This window comes from Notamacropus eugenii, chromosome 1 (genome assembly GCF_028372415.1).
Source record: "Notamacropus eugenii isolate mMacEug1 chromosome 1, mMacEug1.pri_v2, whole genome shotgun sequence".
In the NCBI taxonomy this organism is placed as follows: domain Eukaryota; kingdom Metazoa; phylum Chordata; class Mammalia; order Diprotodontia; family Macropodidae; genus Notamacropus; species Notamacropus eugenii.
The window spans coordinates 601,976,478-601,996,166 of record NC_092872.1 but is presented as its reverse complement, the minus strand read 5'-3'; the positions used below and the strand labels follow the sequence as shown (position 1 = coordinate 601,996,166).

Below are 19,689 nucleotides of genomic sequence, written 5' to 3'. Positions count from 1 at the left end.
TTTCTCCTCCTTCCTCATCCTGGTCCCCTCCTATTTTCCTTTTGAGTTCTGTGTGTATGTGAGTAAAATTGTGTTCAACTTTGCTTTTATCCAGTTCAGGTAAAACTGAGGTTCATGAAATATCCATTTCCCCCACTCCTTTCTCCATATTCAAATATTCTGTATCTTATGTACTTCTGTCGCATGATAAATGAATTCTCTTCCTATTCTCCTCCTTTCTTCCCTAGTACAATCCCTGTCTCTCCTATTTTGATCTTCTTAGCCCATGAAAATAGAACCCAAACACCACAGCCTCTCAGATTCTCATATTTACTTTTTCCTATGACCCTTAAATATGTTAGGGCATGATAATTGCCAAATAAAGTGATATTTAATAGGAATAAATGAAAAATTATATACCTGAGTTTAAAATATCAATTGCATAGGTCAGAGATTTAGTGAGAAAAGGACCTCAAGGTTTTAATGACTTTTAAATTCAGTCATTCAATAGACTGAAATGACAATTGAAAGATCTTATGAGCTATTAGACATGATTAAGACAGGCTGTGTCAACTAGTATATTATCATTATTTCCCAGAACAGAGGAAATGATGGTCCCACTATTTTCTGTCCTGATTAAATCATATCTGGAATATTGTATTCAATTGTGGTTGTGGGATTTTAGGAAAAGATAATTTACAAGAGATGGATTGTGTCTACAGGAGGTTAACTGGGATACAAAGATTTGAAATCATGCTCTGTGATATGAAGTAGGTTCTACGCTAGGCCTGACTTAATTATGTATGTTTGGGCTTGGGATTAGAATGAAAGGAGATATTCGTAGACTGTTTAACACTTGACAAAAGGAATTTACTCAGTAATAACTTGGAAAGGATATTCAATAAAGACGTAGCATGAGTTCATATGGGCATATTGCCTTTACATTTGCCAAAATAGCACGCCTTATCAGAAAAGTCTATTGACTCCATGTTGATTTCTCATGGCAATGGGGAGTCTATTAAACCAAGGAGTTTTGGGCTAGGGATTTATGCCTTATGTTTTTTTTTTAGGGGGAAAATTAACCTGTATTGTAGGAATCTTGCAATTTTCTTAGGTAACGTAGCAAATTTCTAGTTGTGCAACAGGACCTGTTGGCATAGGGCCAAAAGAGAGCAGTAGTTGTTGCTCTTTCCATAGCAGTGAAAGTAAGAGTCCTTGTATAACCTTGGAAGGTTGATATGAGGAAACTATTTTGTAAGTACTATAGAAACCTATTTATGTTATAATGATGATGATCAGTTGGAAGTACTGGAGATGATTAGCCCAGAGAAGAAAAACTTAGGAGGCATATGATAACTGTCTTCAAGTATTTGAAGGGTTGGCTTGTACAAGACATGCCAGAATTATTTTGCTTGTCCCTAAAGGGAATAACTAGAAGCATTTTAGTGGAAGCTATAGATGCAGAACTGATAGGAGGGGAAAACAATTCTTAATAATTAAAGTTACCTTTAAATACTTTGAGAACTACTTTGGGAGGTAGTGAGTTCTCTGTTGGTAGAAGTTGCAAGTCAAGACTCAATGACCACATATCAGAAACATTAAAGAGATTTTCTGCTTCAAGTCTGAGTTGGACTACATGATGCCTGTTGTCATGTTCCTAAATCGTATCCACCTGTTTCTAAAGCACTGGGAATAATTTTCTTTCTGGAAGTATATGCAAACAGGGCTATAAGAACCAGCAGTTCCATAAGTATTATGAATAACATCGACTTTCCATAGATCATTGCAAATACATTTACCAATCTCAACAGAAAGGAATTATCGAATCATAGGAGTAAGTTGTTTGAAGGGAGAGGCAGCTGGTATTAACCAAGGCTAAATGTTCTAGTTCATCTGGAAAATGAAGGAAGACGGGAGCAGGTTGTTTAGCGTAATGTGCAAAAAAAAGGAACCTTCTAATCCTTTTGGCTTGCAGTAAAATAAATGAAAGAATTCTTCCTATGTCTGGTAAGGGTAGGTCATGTGGACCTGACAGCTGGGGTAATGGGGATAAGTGCCCAGAAGCCAACAGAATGGATTTTGCCAGTGACTGTATCATTTCTTAGTGTTGAACCTGCTAATTTTTTTGGAGCCTTGGTGAATAGAACCCTAAAAGCTGTTTTGGGTTTTTGTTAATTCTAGATTTCCTCCTTTCCCCTCAAAGACAATATTATGAAAACAGTCACGTCCTATTTGTATTGGAGTATTATTAGACATGATTCCTTTTTCTTCAGAACTAATGCAATCCACTTTCGAGTGTTCCCTGGCATGCATTCATCTTTTCCATTTGAGAAGAGAAGTGGGTAATGACCTTTGTGGATTCTTAATTTCTTGAACTCATCATTATTTTCAGGTTTTGAACATGACCTTTCCACAATCCTTTGCTTTCATCAAGTGGATACAGAACTTTAGTGACAATAGTGGTTACCATTCCTTTAGAGTGCTACGTATACCAACTTAAACAAGTCGTCCCACTGATTCATTGTTAATACCAAAACCAAAAAAGTAATACATGTAACCCTTTTAAAAATTTTTACACAGTAAACTGCTTGGATCAACATGTGCAGAAGTCCCCGGACAGAATTGCATTGATCTGGGAGAAGGATGAACCTGGTACAGAAGTGAAAATCACATACAGGTATGATGCATTCTCTCTGGTCACTTTTCAATGAACAGCATGCTTATTATCACAGCAAAATTATCTCTTTGATTGCTCCTATTTTGAAAAAAAAAACCCAAAAGCCAAACCCACTAAGTTCCTTCCTACCTCCCCTTTCCAACTTGGCAAAAACAATAATTTGTGGCTAGAAATCCATGTTTAACAACCCTTCCAATACCCCTCCCCCCCAAAAAAAACCTATTAAGAGGATTGGGGATAGAATATTTCTGGAGGAGAAAGGAAGGGAAAGATGACCAGCTTTTAAAAATTTCTTTCCCCTTCCTCCCTTCTCCCTACTGCCACTGTCTTGATTATGTTGGCTCCTCTAATGTAATGCCTTTATGGCTCTTCATTATCTGTTGGGTAAGGACTATATTCCTAAGCCTGGAGTTTAAGGCAATCAACAGAAAATCTCTCCCTAATCTATCTTTCACATTCTATTTCTACTGATTCACAAAAAATACAAATGACTTAATCTTCATCATTATATATTTTCAGGTACCACTGTTCCCTTTCTAAATGTTATGAGCCTTGGAAATTGATTTAGTTAGGAATCTCCAGTATATATGGACACTAACTGATTATTGTTCAGGTTTTAAGCACAGACCAAACCGTCCAAAATTTGTATGATTCTCTATTGATTTGTTTTCTATTATTAGTTATGATTTATTAATCTTTAGTGGTATGTACAACATACAGAAAGCAGATATTATTTTTGCTGTTACAGCATTTCTGATGGATGGTCCCCAAACTAGTAATGGTCTATGCACTTATCTATTTGTTTAAATAGATATTTCTTCCATCTGCTACTAGATGCGTTCTTCTAGTGTTGGTGAAAGGGGCCATATTCTAGCCTGGAAGTCTATACATTTTTTATTTCCCTGAAGCCTGTTTTGCTTTTAGATCAGGCTAGGTTTTTACTTTATGCCACATACATAGTAGTTAACTTTGTTAAATTGTATTGTTGAGGCTTTTTTTTTCAGTGCTGGAAGGTGATAATAATCCCTAGGCAACTCTCTATGACTGTAAATTAGAGATGAGTAGCCAATTTATATTGGTGGAAAGAATTTCCACACCAGAAGTCTACTTATTGAAATCACAGGTCTCCCCCCAAAAACAAAACTAAACAACCCTCAGCAATCCACAGCTTGACATTTTTATAGTGCTCTAAAACACCCAGAGCACATTATATACATTATATCATTTGCACCTCACAATATGACTCTGAGGTACATACTATTGCCATTTTAAAAATGAGGAAAACAAGGTTCTGAGAAGTTATGTGACTTACTCACAGCTACAAAACTAGTAAAAGTAAATTAAATCCAGGTCTTTTTTCCGCTTAGTACATTCCCTGCTGCCACATTGTCTGCCTCTGTCCCCACCCATGCTAATTTATGAGCCCTCCATGTCATAGGTCAATGTGGCTGAGCTGAGCTACAACTTTGGAGGCAGGTGTTGAATAGCATGGTTTAATCAAATCAGAAGTAAATGTTGCTGATTTCTGGAATGTTGATCCATGAAGCTGCATTCTCTATTCCATGCTCCTAAAAACTAACTCTGTTTTGAATCCCAGTACTCACACCAACATCTCCTTCCTAACAGAGCTCTCAAGCAGTTGAATAGTTGCCTTCCTCCATAGTAAATTGCCTTTCACTGCAGTTCTTAGAAATATGGGCTATTAGAACTGGAAGGGACCTTAGAAATCGTCTAGTTCAAGGTCCAAGGTCTAAATCCCTCATTGTACAGGTGAGTAGAAAAGTGAAGTGATTTGCCCCAAGTCACATGGGTAGTGAGAGATAGATCTTCAGGTGGGGCTGAATGACCCCTTGCTGGGGATATTGTAGGATTCTTGCTTGACCATTGAGGTGCCTTTCCAACTCTGAGCTTCAGATTTTGGTCTGTTTGCTCAGGAATTATGATATGATACTGACTCTGCATCTTTACTCTCTCACTTGAAGTGTCCTTCATTGTACAAATACCTAGTTAATGTTAAGCTATGTTCACTAATTTTATTTTGCTCATGTGGGTGGCACTGAGTAACGTGACTCTCAGAAAACCTGAAACGCTCTTCAGGATGACATGTGATATGCATAAACAAGAGTAATTTAAATTAATTGGTGCACAAAACTAGAGACCTACAATCCTGAGCAGAAGCAAATTCTTCACTGTAAGAAACACTCCACACACACACACTCACACACATACACTTGCAAACCACACATATACATGCATATCCTTTAACTGACATCTTTTAAAGTTGATGTAAACTATAAGGGAGTGTCAATCCCAGGTGAAAAGCCATCTCTGCTCATTGTTTAATGATGGAAAAGAAAGTTCGAATAGTATATTTACAGACCGTCTTTATTGCCAACTGTCCAGCGTGGGATTTGGGTTAATGATTGTCCGGGTCATTTCAGGTTTCTTCTGTGGCTTCTATTTCTGGAAGTCCAAGTAGGTATTGGTACTGATCATCCTGCCAAAAATGAATTGTGAGTGTAGTCTGCTTTTAGGAAAGACTGATCATTCCAGCTGCCCAAACAGGAGTTACTTCCCAATGGAGATGAGGCGTAAGAGCAATCAGCAGGGTCAACAAACCCTGGCTACCCCACTGACTCTGAGGAACTGGCTTTAGATTTTACTCTCTCTATGTCAATAACTTCTAATGTTACTGACAGAGGGAAACAGAGGTAATAAGGAATACATGCCCAGAATCGGCATCTAAGCGTCTTTTCACATTCAGTAACAGTGAAAGAGATGTCACCTTAGGAGCCTTTGATGGTATGACCTTTGATTTCCTTGTGTCTCAGTTTATACATAAGACTATCTTCAATGTGTATGACAGTAGATAGAGTGCTGGGCTCATTCAAGAAAACATGAGTCTAAATCTTGACACCAATAACTTGTCAGCTACATCACCCTTGTTAGGTTTTGTAGTTTTTCCATGCCTTAGGCAGCCCCCTAGGACTTAGAGGATAAACCATAGAAGATAGCTCTCTTTTTGAATGGAATTCTCACATAGATCCTTCCTGTATTTGTACACATGAGTTCATAGGTCCTGGAATGGAGAAGAACACCTGAGCTAGGAGGGAAGAGAGTTGTGTTCTAAACCCAGGGTTACCACTTGCTAAGTTGTGTGAGCATGGACAGGATGATACTCAGATGGATCTGTGATCTCACTCACATAAGTACTCCCTTCAACAAGTGAGATTACAGCCCATCCATATCCTCTTGACCTGTGCCAGTGCTGTACACTCAAAAGTGTGGGGGGCCTCCTCTAGTTCTCTCTACACTGTTTGGATACCATTGGAGCACACAGGCTGTCTACTGGCAATCCCTCACTTTCATCACATGACCAACCCACCTTCTTTTCCTTTTGAGAGCTATTTGTTCATATCTTTTGATTAATTATTCACTCAGAAATAGCTCTAGGTCTTATATAATTATATTAGTTCCTTATCTATATCTATACCTCTGTCTCTAGGATTTCAGAATCTTAGGTGACAAAGACTTTTTCCTCCAGTTGACAGATTTTCTCCTTAGTCTATTTGCATTGCTATATTTTGGTGTAAAAGATTGTTCATTTCTATTTCTTTTTTTGTGATCATGTCTATCCTTGGTTTGGTTAAAAATTTTCCTCCTAACCATAATTCCCACCTTCCTTTCCTGTCATACATTTCTCTACTGACATATTTCATTCCACTTTTTTTGTACAAAGGAGATAAAATTTGTAAAGTGCTTAGCTTAGCACAGTGTCTGGCATATTATAGATGTTTAAATACTTCTAGGTGACTTGATAGAGTGCTGGGCCTAGCGTCAGGAAGACTTATCTTCCTGAGTTCAAATCCAGCCTCAGATGTAGACTAGCTGTGTTACTGTGGGCAAGTCACTTCACCCTGTTTGCCTTAGTTTCTTCATCTGCAAAATGAATTTGAGAAGGAAATGACAAACCACTATGGTATCTTTGTGAAGAAAACACCAAATGGGGTCATAAAAAGTTGGACATGAGTGAAACAACAAATAAATGTTTGTTTCCTTCCTTCTTTTCTTGTATAAGTATTTACAGAATATGCTTATATACATTTTAATCTCATAACAACCATGTAAGGTAGGTGGTGTGTTATAGTCCTTTTAAAAGCAAAGATCCTGGGGCTCAGAGACATCAAGTAGTTTACCTGAGGCTACCCTGCTCGTGAGTGGCATAGCTAGACTGGAATCCAGCTCACTTGAGTCTAAGTTCAGAGCTTTTTTTGCCACACCATCCTGCTCTTCTCTTTTAGTATACAGTCCCCCAGATGTGAGATTCGAATGAGGGAAAGATTAGATTATGCTTTAGAAGTAGAGACATTATTTAAATAGAACATATTAACGTAGATATTACAAATACTTACCTGTGACTTATGGGCTTTGCTGCTGCATTATCTGTATTCTGTTCGCATATGTCCTTGTGAGCATTTATTTAATATTTTGATGGTGGTAACTTCTGTAAGTCAAGCAAAATTTTGCACAAGTAACTTGAATGAACTTAAACATTCTCTATGTAAATAATATTTTCAAGCATAACTTCCTCCTCAATCTCAGTATCACCCGCTCAGGTGCTGTTTCTCCATTGACTTTTTTTGAAGGGTAAGACTTATACCATACTGTGTTAGGAATCCCCAAAGAGTGTAGGAGTCAACTTAGAAATGTACCCACCTAACACACGGGCCACTAGGAACTTTATAGTAAATAAATAACCAGCTCTTGCAGCAATCCAAAAAAGGCCTAACTTAAGATGATGCCAATGGGAATGGAAACCAAGTGCAAGGCAATTTACTTAGCATACCATTGGTCACGAGGATGAGTGATCAGCACAGACCTACCATTGCCACTGGAAAAAAAAACAAACATCAAAATGCTTACTTTATAGATAGGAGATTAGATTGCCCATAACAATCAACATGCTTGTTTGTGGTGCTACTTTGCCAAAAAGCCTGCTTCAGTCTGGGGAGTTTCCACATTTTGCTGAATTGAGAAAAACATCGTTGGGCTTTACTACGTCTAAGAAAGAAAGCAAAATCTTATTCTTCAGTGTTTTGACCCTCTATACTTGGAATGATAGTCATATCTGATACTTACATGGTGATGTAGGTTTATAAGGCACTTTTTATAACACTGAGATAAGGAATGCAAATATTATGATTCCTATTTCACAGATGAGTAAACTGAGGATGAGAGAGTTGGTGACTCTTCCCTTGGTCTATTAAAGTACACAGCTGGTTGGTAGCAGAACTGAGGTTCATTCCCAGGTTTTCAGGCTCCAAAGACCAGAACTCTTTATTGTATAGCAGCTGCTTCACTATTAAGGGAGTGGACATTTTGGATGGGCCAAACAGGAGGGAAGGGACTCAGCAGTGGAAGTAAGGAGGGTGGAAACTGGAATTAAACATGATCTGAGCTTCATTTCAAATAATTCTTGACTCCCTCCTCCTTCCATCTTCCCTTTCCCACCAAAGTAAATTATATAGCATCACCTCTCCCTCTTCGGCATGCAGCCCTTAGAATTCATTCATTCATTCATTCGTTCATTCATTCATTCATTTGTGTGACAAATATTTATCACCAGCAAAGATATAAAGAAAACTCTCCCCGCCCTCAAAGTGCTTATAATCTGGTATGGGAGAGAGTATATGTACACAAATGAATACAAGTATAGATGATAAATACATAATTGAGGCAAAGTACAAGTATGATGAATAGGTACAGAACACTGTGCTGAATGAGGTTTGCCAGATAAGATTTAGTTATTAAGACACAGGTCTTTTCCCTCGAGGAGCTTATACCCTAGTAGGGTATAAGATGCCAACATGGACAGACATCTATGAAGCACGATATTATAGAACAATTGGATTCTAGTGATTTGAACAAACTGTGAGGCCCGGGGAAGGCCTTTGTCAAGTGAGGCAATGAGATAAGGCTTCATGGAGATGGGTGTGTGTGAATTGGGTTTTAAAGGATGGACAAGAATTCAACAGGCCAACAGAATAAGTGAGGACATTCCAGGCATAAAGAATAGTTTAAACAAATGTATGGTGGTGAGACAATAGAAAGTATGTTTGAGAAGCAAAATTGTCCATTTTTTTGAGAATAGGGAGCCTCTGCTTCCTAGACCACCTCAAGGAAAACAACATTTGTATTTTATTGGGCTGATACTCCAGCAATGAAAAGATATAGACTGACAAAGTCATTGTCTATAACCTTGGGCAAGTTTGTTGATTGTGGTCATTTCTGCATCACACAGATCTCTCCTAATGTTCTCAGATGTTTTAGAAAAAGAACAGATTTTCCTGGGGAAGATTAAGGAAAGTTTCATGGAAAAGGTCGAATTTGCAGTGGACCTTGAAGGATAGGTATGATAGGTATGAACAGAGATGAGAGGGCATTCTTGGCATGGGAAAGAGTTGGCACAGAGGCATAGAGATGAGAAAGTACAGGACATGCTTAGAGAAACATGAGTAGTTTAGTTTATCAGAAATATTGGATCCCTAAAAGGAGGTAGGGTGAGACAATGGAGGAATTAATGAAGAAAAAGCACTTATTAAGCATTTGTTCTCTTGGCCATGCACTGTGTTAAGTGCTGGGGATATACATAGAAAAATTGAGATACCTCTTGCTTTCAAGAAGCTCTTACTCTAATTGAAGGAGACAATACATAAAAGACAGTTCAGTTACATTGCTGATGAAGAGGCCTGGGAGTTCTAAGAGTGTGATGTCTGGATGGTTGGCAAAGCCCAGGGATCCTTAGGTTACCTTAGTGGGTCACATGACAGTGCTATGAGTCCACAGGGCAAAAGGGCAAAGCAAGTGGTAAGGTCAGTAGGAACTTGGGAGGCAGTAGTAGGCTAGATGATAAGACCTAGTGGTCTTCCATGTTACTGGAAGGAAAAGAGTTGGTGACTCTTATCTCAGTGATGCCGTATGTACAATATGGTAGCCTAGATGAGTTCTAGCTAAAGTGAAGTGTTTTGTCCAAGGTACAGTCAAAATGAGAACTCACAGTCTCTGAATTCAGGGGGCATGGTTTTTCCCCACTGCAAACACACTGACTTTTGACCAGTGGTGACCAAGGCAGCCATTCTTCTTCAGCAGGTACTCTCATGACCCTGAGATTGACTGGTGAAGTGACCATGGGCAAATAATTTCATCTTTCTGGGCTTCAGTTTTTTATGAAGATATCCTAGGTCTCCCCTTGTCTAGCTCAGGGCCTTGCCCATAGCAGGCAGGCATTTAATCCTTCTTTAGTTTAATTAGGTGTCAATCATTCATTTATTCATCTTCCTTCCACCCCATCTACCCCTCTGATGTAAGGTAGCAAGTTGACCACACAAATTAGTATGTGCCAAAGGCATTAGGAGCTGGCCCCCAAAAGTAGCAGCAGACAGCCAGCCTTTGAGAGGAGGGATGAACTCTGACTCCTTTTCACTTGGTTTTCATGGGAATCCCCCTCTGCACGTGTCTATTGCAGCTTTGTCTTCCCTGAGACCAGAGGGGAAGATGAGGTTGGAGAGGCATGAAAGCCTGTTGAGAAATCTTCAGAGGCCCAATACAGAGGAGAAAGAATGTATGCAAGTCCAAAGCTGTTTTTCTCGGTGGTTGTTCTCCCCCCCTCTTCCCACTTGCCTACCGGTTCCAGGCTGCTTTAGATGTAGAAAAACACACAGCACAGCAACCAAATGCTTTGCCAGTAGCTCACTTGGCAGACCAGTTGTGAGTGAGTCACAGTTCGTTATTCCCAATCTTGCTTTTAAGCCTGAAACAGCAGAAGAAAGAATCCCTTAACATTCCCGCATAACCAGGTTCATATCTACCCATTTACACAGTTATTTAGCTCAGGCTAAGAGAGGGCACCAGGGGCCTTCCTTTGCTCACCTCTTTTTTTCCAGCAGGGCTTGTAGCTCCGGCCATAAGCTTCAACCTCAGGAGTCACGACACTGAGACAATTTGTTAGCACCAAAGCAAGTGGTCATTTATCTTGTAATAAAGTGTAAAAGGCTCTTTTCTAACTTTCTGACTTGGGGCTCCAAATTTAAACCCATGCTGCTGTTTATACCAAGAGTATAAGCGAGAGAATTGAAACTGAGCAGTCACAGAATACTGTTTGGGAATTGTGCTCAGGCCAATTGGCTGTGTGGTGGGGAGGAGCCTGGGCATGCCAAAGCACTATCTATCTCATGTACAGTTACACAGGAAGAGGTAATGGCCTGTCTCCCAGAGGGCCCATCCTGAACCTGCAAAACATGGTCAAGAGTCTTCAAATTCCCCAAACCCCAGAAAGGATGAGGAAGTCATAGAAACAGGCTTGAGGAGGAAAAGTGTATCCTCCAAAGAAACATAATGTTAAACCCTAGGTGTGGTAGCCAAGATCTGAGCAGGGGTTAGACCCGAAGGGGAGAAAGTGCATCCCCTTACAATGATAGCCTGGGAAAGAATTAGCCAACTTGCCCCAGCTCCATCTCTAAACCTGAGATAGTTTCCCTTGAATTCTATGAAAGCAGGTACCTTCCCTTTCTTCCATGTGTGTTCCTAGCATAGTTCTCTGTATACAACAGGTGCTTAATTAATGTTTCCTGGGATGAATTGATGGATATTTTTAGAGATGCTGCCCAGAAAATAGGAGCTCTTTTCTTTGGCTGTTAAAAAAGTCTGAAATTTAAAAATCCAAAAGAATCTGAATACAAACCTGCCAAAAAAGAATGCCCAAAAAGGAATAAACCCCTCACGTGGATTTAAGCCCTACCCTCTCCCCTGCTTCAATATCTAGAAACAAATTCCTGTGAAAATGTATGTATTGATTTATGATTAAAGGTTTTTCCATTAATGGACAATCTTTTTATACTTTTCCCAAAATGTGACAAATTGCTTCTGCAGTTCTTTTCTCTTCTAACAACTGCTGACAAAAAAACCCCTCAAAACACAGCAACCCACCAATCTGTAAATTGCAGCCATCAGTGATGGGTAATTTTCCATAGTATTGCTGGAGTAAAAGAGGATGCTTTTTGTGAGTTTTAGTCATTAATTTAATTTTCCTTTTTCAAGAGCTGAAAACCAGCACTAAGTGTTTTATTTTAAGATGTTAGGAATAAATTATCCTATTTCAGAGGGAGAGTGGGATTGAGAGCAAGTCTCAAAGCCAGAAAGAACCGAGTTCCAGTCTCATCTGTCTCCGTCTCTCTTCCTCTTATCTATTTCTTTCTCTCTCTTCTCTCTCCCCCCATGTATATATATGTAATATACACACACATATATATGCACATTGTATATATTTGTATATATGTATGTGTATGTATATATGTATCTATATCTCTTGTATCTATAATGTATATGTTATATGCAAGGTATTGTGCTCTTTACTGGGAATGAATAACTGGATTGGACCTGTAATTTCACTGGTATAGGGAACCTACAGATGAAGCAACTCCTTCTACCAGTGAAGGTAGGGACCTTCTCTGTAACTTAACACTCTGGGAGAGTTGCCTAGGGCATTATTAAACCAGTATGTTAAAGAGGTGTGACTTGAATCCAAGTCTTCCTGACACTGCTACAAAAATAGACAAAATATACAGTAAAGACCCTTGAGAAATTTGGATAACATGTACACATACACACACACTTTGGAATTTGATTAGTGCATAGCAGAGAACAATTCATGTTGTGTGGCATGAGAGACACAAGAAAGGAAGAAATATAGCTGGATGAGATGGTGAAGAAAATGGTATTTGAGCTAGAACTTAATAGAAGGGAAATATTTCAACAAGTAAAGGAATATGGGGATTCTCTTTGAGGCACAAGTGGTGGTTCATGCAAATGCAAGAAGATAGTAGTAGACTGGAAAAAATGAGGGAAAAGTGAGTAGCCCAGTTTGGCTAGGATGGGGAGGTCACAAAGTAGAATAGTATAAAATGAGGCTGGGAGGATAGACTAGAGCCAGATTGGAGAAGGCCTGAGGATAGGGGACCTTGAACTTTTTTCTGACCCATACTCACTCACATAAAGTATTATCATGTCTGAAATAAAACCATGGTTTTTTCACACATCTGCAAAGCCAGCCCACTTGAATAAGGTCCAAGTGAAATGCTCTTCCAGGGCACCAGAGAGTCAATTTCAAATAGACTCCCTGCTGAGGAAACATAAACATTAGCAACATCAGGAAGTAACAGCAGGATGAGAATACTTCTGTTGTCCTACAGAGAGGTGGCAGGAGCTACCCCAGTACTATCTAACTGACGCATGTGGCCTCAGAGGGACACACACACACTCACTCCCCTGCCTTCTGCCTACCATATGCTCCCTGTTTTTGTTTTTAAAGGAGAGTAGTGGGGAGAGGGGGGAAATGTTTTACCTTCTGAAAATTGCAGGATTATAGGTCTGAAAAAGATCTTAGAGGCCAGCTAGTCTGTTGAACATTGCAAGAATTCCTTTTACACCAGAGTAAACCCTGCAGTCTTTATACAGCAAGTACAACTCTCAAAATATGCTCAGGGTCAAGGAGGGATATAGATAGAGTTACTTAGGGGCGGGCCCTCTGTTTTGATCCCATGTTTAGAACCAGATCCTTTCTAATGAGCCCTAATAAGCAAATCATCAAAACTTACCCTCTAGGGAGGAAAAATTTATATGGGATTAAAAGATTCCCTCTGGAAGAAGCCTCCTCCCATAGAACTTTCTTCTTATTGTTGTTATTTGGTCAAAAGGAGTTCACCAAAAAGAGAAAATATTTTTCTTCAAAAATAGACAAAATACAGAAGGGAGAACAAAGACTTGGTTTATATTTTTAATGTTATTAGTTATCCACACCTTCTATTTTATCTATTTACTTGGTACTGGTTTGGAAAAAATAGACAAATAGACCTAGAATAGACTAGGACCCAGAAGCAAACACAAGAGCAAAATTGCTAGAGGGGAGAGAGATAATTTATGTTTTGTAATCTTAACTGGGCTTTCAATACACAAGAATCATGCCTCTACTTCTTCCTAACTGATTATCATACTTTCCACAGAAAGTGTTTCAAACCTTCTCTTCTCTTCAAGCCTTCCATGGTATCTTTTCCCCTTCTCCTCTCATCTGAAGACCTTGTGGTATAGTCATTAAAAAAATTGAGGGCACTTGTCATGAGATTTCCCCATCTCTCTTCCTCTTCATCTCATATCAATGCATATTCCTTGCATTCCAAGTAAGGAATTATCACGTCGTTCAATTATCTTCAGCCATTTTGGAAAAAAAAGTCAGGAATGGGAAATAAGGAATTAAAAGAAAAAACAAGATAAAATTTCTTCCAGACTTAATCTGTCTTTGAAGGACTTTTGAATGAAAGCACAAAACAGAGGTCCTTACAATTGGAGAAACAATTCCTCTTCCTCCCCCCAGTATTTGGAAGTTTAGATACACTTCCTAAGTAGAAAAACTTTTTTGAAACACAGCTTTAGAGAAAACACATAACTGAAATAAACAGCATCCAATCTAATCTAATTTAGTTCAGTCCAGGATCCATTCCAATCTCATCCAGTCCATTCAAGTCGGGTCCAATCTAGTCCAGCCTGAAGTAACCCAATTTAGTCCAGGCTGGACAAGACTATCAAATCAAATCTAGTTGGGTCTGATCTAATTGAGTCCAATTCAATCCAGTTCAGTCCAAACTAATCCAGGTTAATACAATCTTGTTCAGATTATTTTAATCCAATCTAGACCAGTCCAATTCAGTATAGACTGATACAATGTGGTCTAGACCAGTCTTGTCCTATCTAGTCTAATCTGGTCTAGAACAGTGCAATTCAGTCAAATTTGGTCAAATCTGGTTTAGACCAATCTAGACTGGTATAGAGCAGGCTAATACAATCTAATCTAGTATATTCCATTCTAATCTGGTCCAGACCAGTCTAATCCAGGCCAACCCAGTGCAGTCCAATCCAGACTGGCCCAATCTTGTCCAAGTTAGTGTAGTCCAGTCAAATCTAGTCTAATTTTGTCAAGCTTGGTCTAATCTGCTCTAGTCCAAGCTAATTCAGTGTAGTCTAATTTAGTCTAGGTAGGACCAATCAAGTCTGGGCCAGAATAATATAATCCAATCTGTTCTGTTTCAGTTCAGTCTGGTAAATTTATATCCAATCCAGTTCAATGCAGTCCAGCCTGGTCCAACTCAGTCCAATTCTGGCCAGTGTAATTCAGTTCAATCCAGTGTAGTTTAGTCTGGCCTAATATAGTCCAGACCAGTCCAATCTAGTCCAATCTGGTCCAATCTCATCCAGTTCATTCCAGTTCAATCTAGTCTAATTCAATCCAATCTAATCCAATGAATCCAATCCAGTCTAGTCCTCTCTGGACCAATCAAGCATATTTAAGCCCATTCTAGTGCAATTCAGTCTAATCTGGTCCAATATGTCCATGCATTCGTTAAGTACTTACTCTGAACCAGACTGAGGCAGCTAGGTGGTTTACTAGATAGAGCTAGGTGGTCTAGTGGAGTGTTGGCATCAGGAGGACATGAGTTCAAATCTGACCCCAGACACTTACTAGCAGTGTGACTCTGGGCAAGTCATTTAACTTCTGTTTGTCTTAATCTACTGGAGAAGAAAATGGCAAACCACTCTGGTATCTTTGCTAAGAAAACTCTGTGGACAGTATTGGTATGCTATGGTGCATAGAATCATGAGGAGTCAGACACAACTGAGTGACTGAACTACGACAAGTGTACCAGATACTGTGCTAAGGACTTTACAAATTTTATGTCATTTGATCCTCACAAACACCCTGTGCGGTAGGTACTATTATTGACTCACATTTTACAGTTAAGAAAACTGAGGCAGACAGGTTAAGACACCTGTGCAGGGTCATACAACTAGCAAATGTCTGAAGTCTAATTTAACTCAAGTCTTAGAGACTCCAGTCCAGTGTTATAACCAATGTATTATCTAGTTTATTTATAAAAAATAAGGTTAATATTTTCCTGTCATCAGCTTCATGAAGTCATAGGGAGGAGAAATAAGATTGCTTAGGTGATATGATTTGTGTCCTTCAGAAGTATTATTGTCAGACTAGTCAGGGTTTAAAAAGTATAGAATCTCACATCTATTACTTTTTAAAATTTTGATATCTCATTTTGGGTAGGATATTAGAAGCAATGATACCTGTTTTTATCACCCTGGAAGATTTGATGACAAAGAGGATAATTGTTTTCCTTTTCCTTCCAGTGCTAACAAAAGTTAAACAAGATCTGGTTTGTAGGTAATTTGGGATCCAAAATGCCAGACTTGGTCCAAATTTGCATCCCTTTTCTAGAAATTCCAAGTTAATGGAATGATTGGGAAAAAGGACTTGTATCATATGAGAAAATACCCATTAATTTGGTTAGGACATCAATCCAGTATGACAAAACTTAGGCCTTATGGGAATCTTGGAACTGGATTCATTTGATAGATATTGATTGATATCTTCCCCATGGGGGCAGGGACATGAGATCTTAGAAGACATTGTTGTGCCTTGTTTTCCTGGAGCTTCCAGTGGGTGAGCATGGCATTGAGTAAATCCTTCTGGTTATTTTTAAAAAGCTCCAAAGAAATCATAATTTGAGAAATCAGAGACAAAGGTGTTTCCTTCTTCCTCTTCCCTGAAGCTCATCTCCTGCTTTGGTATTTATTTGCTGACAGAGTTCAAGAGCAGCAACAGAACAGTTGATTATGAGGAACTGGGGGTAAGTGGCAGCAACAACTAATTTCCTGTTAGCCAGGGTTATGGCATTGCTGGGAGTGTTTAAGAGATACAAGTTAGACTCTGCTGGCAGAACAAAGTAATTCACTAGCCATTAGAATAATTGAGCAACTTGTTTCATGAAACTAGGGGTATTGTTGGAAAATTCTCTGCTCCTCTTAACTCATCCCTCTGACGTCTGTTACAGCTAGAGTGACTGGGGAGAGAGGGTTAGTAGGTATGTGCCTAGAGATAAGAGGATGCATCGTGTATAATGATAATATGGACCCATAGATCACATTGATGCCAGGGGACATGGGAAATGAAGAGGAGCAGAAACAGAAATGTTATCTGGTTACTCAGTTTGCTTTTAGTGGTCACATATCCCCTTCCCCAGAAGCCCAGAATTCCTACTGTTCCTAGGTCCTTCTTATCATGGGATACAATTAATCACCCTGAGACATTATCAACTTAGAATGAGGAAATCACACCTCACCAGAGCTAGAAAGGGACCTTAGTGGTTATCTAATTTAACCCTTTCATTTTACAGATGAGGAAACTGAGGCAAACAAGATTAAGTGACTTTGTCCAGGGTCACACAGTTAGTGTCTGAGGCTAGATTTGAACTCAGGTCTTTCTGACTCAAGGTCTGGCACTCTATTCACTGTGCCACCTAGATGGGATCTTAGAGATCATCTGATTTAACCCTTTCATTTTATAGATGAGGCAAATGATGCCCAGAGATGTGAAGGGATATATCTGGGTTACACAGCAAGTGATAGAGCCAGGACATAGCCTCTTTGACCTCCAGTCCAGAAAAAAGAAGGCAATCTAAAAGAATAAACCTCTAATGATGGTATTGTAGTTCTGTGGCAGCATGAAAAGCAGGGTGGAATGGTAGAAAGAACACTGGCTTTTCTAGTCAGAGGATCTGGGGTCCAACTCTTCCTTAGACACTCGCTACTTGTGTGTCCTTGGACAAATTATCTAACTTCTTTGTGTCTCAATTTCCACATATTAAAAAAATTAACTATTTGGCCTCTCATGGCCCAACTAAATTTTTTTTTTTGAGGCATTTGGGGTTATAAGTGACTTGCCCAGGGCAACATAGCTAGTAAGTGTCAAAAGTCAGATCTGAACTACTGTTCATATCCTCCTTACTCGGATTAGTGCACCACCTAGCTACCCCTCGTCTAACTACTTTTTTCTCCAAATTTATTAATTTATTTGTTTTCAGTTTTCAAAAATGACTTCCATAAGCTCCAATTTTTCTCCCCCTCCCTTCCCAAGACAGCATGCAATTTGATATGGGCTCTACACATACAATCCTGGTAAACACATTTTCACATTAGTCATGCTGCATAAAAGAATTAAAACAAATGGGAGAAACCATGAGAAAAACGAAACAAAACATAACAAAGGAGAAAATAGTCTGCTTCATTTTGTGTTCCAACTCCCTAATTCTTTGTCTTGATGTAGATGTCATTTTTGCATCATGAGTCCTTTGGAAGTGTTTTAGGTCCTTGCATTGTGAAGGGCTAAGTCTACCAAGAACAGTCCTCACACACTGTGGCTGTTACTGTGTATAATGTTCTCCTGGCTCTGTTCATTTCCTTCAGCATCAGTTCATATAAATCTTTTCAGATTTTTCTGAAATCTGCCTGTTGGTCATTTCTTATAACACAATAGTATTCCCTTACATTCATATACCACAGCTTGTTCAGTCATTCCCCAATTGATGGGCATCCCCTCAACTTCCAGTTCTTGGCTGTGACAAAAAGAGCTGCTATAAATATTTTTGTACACATGTGGGTCTTTTTCCCATTTTTATGATCTCTGGGATACAGCCCTTGAAATGGTATTGCTGGATCAAAGGGTATGCACATTTTTTATAGCCCTTTGGGCATAGTTCCAAATCAAATTGTTCTCCAGAATGGTTAGTTGTCTAACTACTTCTTGACTGATAATCCTGTGATTCTAAATCACCCCACTGTCCCAGGCCTCAGTTTCCTCATCTGTAACATGAAGGGAATGGACCAGAGGCCTCTAAGGTCCCTCCTGGCTGATATCTTGAGAACCTGGGCATTAGGAACTTTTCTCTTGGCCTTTCAAATTACACTAGGCGGGTGATGACCTACTCAGAAGAGATAAACTGCAATACCAGGCTAAGCCCATTTCATTAAGAAGTGAGTAGTTCTCTGGTGTTCACAGATTGTTGAGGCATCGCTGTAGAGTCAGTGTTTGAAACGAGGGTAAAAAGGGCAACAATGGGAGATCAGGAGAGGCAGGATTGCCTCTTCTGTAAAAGGAAGTAGTTGGTTGGTTTGGAGCACATGATCAGTGGCCTCAGGACTATTTGTTGTTGTTGATCCATTTTGGCCTCTCCCTGACCGCACTGGGGGTTTTCTTTGGCAGAGATACTAGGTAAGTTTGCCATTTCCTTCTGATGAGGAACCTGAGGCCAACAGGGTTAAGTGATTTGCCCAAGGTCAGTCATATAGCTCATTTTCCAGACTCCAGGTCCAGTGAGCCACCTAGCTGTCCCCCTCAGGACTGAATCCTGTTTTATCTCTAAGAACTAGATCATGTTGTAGATCTCGGAAGGGCTCACAGAGGCTGTCTAGTCCAACTCCCCTTTTTGAATGAGGAAACCAGGTTCCGCAGAGGTAAAATCACCTGTCTGAGGTCACATAAGGAGTAATTACCATATAATTTATCTATAGACAAAATCCTTTTAGTTAAGTCTCCTGAAAGACAATGGGATGGTTTGAGCTCAACCTGATAAAAACTAGGATCTTGCCTCTTTCCTCACTTCAAAACTTTACACGATTCCCTCAAGAAGCCACATGTCTAGTAGACTCAAATATCCTAAACAATATTTACAGCAAAACATACTCTTTTCAGACTTTTTTAAAAAGGAAAAATACATAAAGAATTTTAAATAGTTTATTTAAATTATTTAATTAATAAATTTAAAAAATAAATCTAAATAAATGAATAAATAAAAATAAATTTAAATAATTCATTGGACCTACAATCAGAGAAAGAGGGGGGAAAGGGTCCATTCAAATTAATTTGCTTCAGAATAACCTTGAAAAACCAGGTGTGACTTACCTCTATGAGTTAGACAACTAAATAAACACAGAAGTACTCAGCATTAGCTTGAACTTCTACAAGTTGGAAAACCAAGTTGCTGCCTGCCCTCTCCTGCATAACAGCCACTTTCTGTTTCCTGTTTGTCTGTTGATCTAATATAGATCATGAATCCACTGGGGAGAGAATACATGTATGA

The 19,689-nt window shown here is 39.2% G+C and overlaps 1 protein-coding gene and 1 long non-coding RNA gene across 3 annotated transcripts in view; one reads left to right on the top strand and one right to left on the bottom strand.

The window, feature by feature from the left end:
• Positions 1-19,689, top strand: part of ACSS1 (acyl-CoA synthetase short chain family member 1) — a 65,891-nt gene that overhangs the window by 12,682 nt on the left and 33,520 nt on the right. Inside the window, exon 2 of one of the 2 annotated variants that reach the window (XM_072634625.1) lies at positions 2,560-2,656. In XM_072634625.1, coding sequence (XP_072490726.1) covers positions 2,560-2,656 — 97 coding nt within the window. Of the gene's footprint in view, positions 1-2,559; positions 2,657-19,689 lie in introns of those variants that run through there. The other variant, XM_072634626.1, reaches the window with a different exon arrangement.
• LOC140520616 (uncharacterized) lies at positions 5,072-9,828 on the bottom strand. The gene is made up of 3 exons (XR_011972598.1): positions 9,714-9,828; positions 7,069-7,160; positions 5,072-5,153 (listed from the first exon to the last, which is right to left on the bottom strand). It is a non-coding gene; the product is annotated as an uncharacterized lncRNA (long non-coding RNA).